This window comes from Phaseolus vulgaris, chromosome 8 (assembly GCF_000499845.2).
Source record: "Phaseolus vulgaris cultivar G19833 chromosome 8, P. vulgaris v2.0, whole genome shotgun sequence".
Classification (NCBI taxonomy): domain Eukaryota; kingdom Viridiplantae; phylum Streptophyta; class Magnoliopsida; order Fabales; family Fabaceae; genus Phaseolus; species Phaseolus vulgaris.
The window spans coordinates 25894524-25897126 of NC_023752.2; the positions used below are offsets into that span (position 1 = coordinate 25894524).

Genomic DNA, 2603 nt, shown 5'->3' on the forward strand with positions numbered 1-2603 from the left:
GGCGGCCTCCGGGCAGCTCGCCTCTTCTTCTACCCCGGCGTTGTTTTCAGGCTTCAACCTGACATCTCCCATGTTCACATCGCCGTTGGTGGCTGCCCCCGATGTTATGTCTATACCCACGTCGCCTACGGCGGTTTCCCCTGTCGCCGCATCCATGGCCCGTCGGCTTTCTTGTGCATCCTTCGCACCAAGAGGCGGTGTCGTGGTCACGTGGCATACTGATCGCCTGTTCTTGAGGCTGTTTTCATAACATCTCTTTGCCTCCTCTTGGTCAGATCAGATGGTGATAATTACCCCTTCCATTGAAGGTAATTTGACCTTCATGTGCCTCGTGGAGGGTACGGCTCCTATCCTATTGAGTGTTGGTCTTCCCAATAGGATATTATATGCTGAAGGGGCGTTCACGACAAGGTATTTGATTTTCTCCGTGCGCGAGGCGGTCCCATCTGTGAACGTTGTTCTTAACTCAATGTACCCTCTGACTTCGACTTGGTCGCCCGCAAAACCGTACAAGCAGCCTCCATATGGCCTCAACTGATCTGTGGATAGTTGCAATCTTTCGAAGGTTGGCCAGAACATCACGTCTGCCGAGCTCCCTTGGTCAACTAAGACCCGATAAACCGTTCTTCCTGCCGTGATGAGCGAGATCACAATGGGATCGTTGTCATGCGGCACAACATCCCTGAGGTCCTCCCTAGTGAACGTGACGTCCACGTCGGGTGAATGGTCCTTGAAAACTTCTACTGCCATTACGGACCTCACATACTTCTTACGCTGCGACGCCGTGCATCCGCCACCCGAGAACCCACCAGCTATGGTGTGGATTTCACCGAGGACGGGCGCCTCGTGCTGCTGTGCCTCACTGCCCCCCGCTTGCGAGCCTGGTGGTCGTCCCGCCTGTTTCTCCATCAAGTAATCCTTCAGAAAGCCACTCTTCACGAGCTCATCCAACTGATAGCCAAGTGCTAGACAGTTGTTGATATGGTGTCCGAATGCTTCGTGGAATTCGCACCACGACTCCTTGCGAGGCCCTAGTACCTTGTTAGCTTTAATCGGCGGCCTCAACCTGTCAGCTATGCTGGGTATCGCAATCAGATCTTTGAGTTCCATCACGAAATTGTGTCTTGGCGGTTTGCGTGCTTCTCTCCCTTCCTCTACTCGACTCTTAGGTTGAGTCCTTCGTGGCTCGTAAACGCGTTTCCTGTCGAAGTGTTTCCTTTCTGTGACGGCTTGGTGAACTCGGACAGGTTGCGTGCGTATCTGTGCCTTGGGGCGCGCCGGCATAGTGGTTGTACATTTTTCATACGTTTCACCTTCTGAGGCAATATGTTCCACCGCTTGTCGCCTTATTTCAGCGAAAGTTTTGGGGCGACTGCGGTTAAGCATCTTGCTGAAAGATCCGGGGCGCACTCCCTTCTTGAACGCGTACACAATTATGGGTTCCTCCTTGGTACCTACTTTCACCACCTGTGCCCCGAAGCAGCTTATATATTCCTTTAGGGTTTCGCCTTGAAACTGCTTGACGTCGAAAAGGTCGTACGAGACTGGGGCGGGAGTTCTGTTGGCTAGGTACTGTTCTCTAAATAGTTTCGAAAGTTGGGCGAAGGACGTGACGTGGCCCTCTGGGAGGCTGATGAACCAGTCCATGGCCATCCCTGTCAGGGTGCTCATGAAAAGCTTGCACTTAGCAGCGTCCGATCCACCTACCAGTAACATCTGTGTGTGGAACGCCGTGAGGTGCGCTTCGGGGTCCTCCATTCCTGTGAACGTCGCTTTGGGTCCTGTGAACGTGTTGGGAATTGCTGTCTCCAAGATTGCTTGTGAAAACGGTGTTGTGAATTCCCTGGGTGGGGATGTAGCCTCCGGTTCGTCTCTGCCCCGCCATCTCTGCCTGCATGCGTTCATGTTCTACTTTCGAGGCGGCCACTGCGTCTTGTAGCCCGTGCACCATCCCCATGAGCTGCTGTAGGGTCATCTCTTCACTTCTACCGCGTGCTGGTCGAGTGGCCATGGCTCTCCAGGGATCCTCTCAACTTATCTTAGTGTTGAAAATCTCGAACTGAAAGCTTGTGTGGTGGAACCGATGTTTATATCGGCCCCACGGTGGGCGCCAGATGTTCCGGCCGGTTGACCTGGGTCGTCTTTATGTGTGGCTTGTTTTAACGAGTTAGGGCACCTTCGTTTTGCTTCGTCTAACAGTACCTGAAAAAAGAAGAACAAAGGGGCGCCCTCGCGGCCGTTTGCACTCCGACGATCAAGTCAGCTAGCGAGAAAACACCAAATACTAGAAACTGTATGATTATCTCAATGACTGAAACTGTATGGCTAAAACTGTGCTACCCTAATTGTCTTGTGCTCTCAGCGAATGTGCCGTCAAGAACAATTAGGGTTTTGCTCTGTATGTCTCTCTGGGAAAACTAGGTTAAAACTCGTATAACTGTGAACTGAAAAACATACCTCTCTACGGCTTATTTGCGCCCTATATATAAGTGAAAACTAGGGTTCCTTGGAGAAGGTCCTTGCGCCGCTATCTTTAGGATCTTAGCGTATCTGGCCCATGGACTTCCCTTATCTTGGAGTGCAATGTATAACCTCATGGCCCC

General features: G+C 52.0%; 1 protein-coding gene across 1 annotated transcript; it reads right to left on the bottom strand.

Annotated features, from left to right (window-relative positions):
• Positions 1 to 276: 276 nt before the first annotated feature.
• On the bottom strand, positions 277 to 1905 carry LOC137824833 (uncharacterized). The gene has a single exon (XM_068630510.1). It carries the CDS (start codon positions 1903 to 1905, stop codon positions 277 to 279), a length of 1629 nt encoding a protein of 542 aa, XP_068486611.1.
• Between the last annotated feature and the right edge of the window lie 698 nt (positions 1906 to 2603).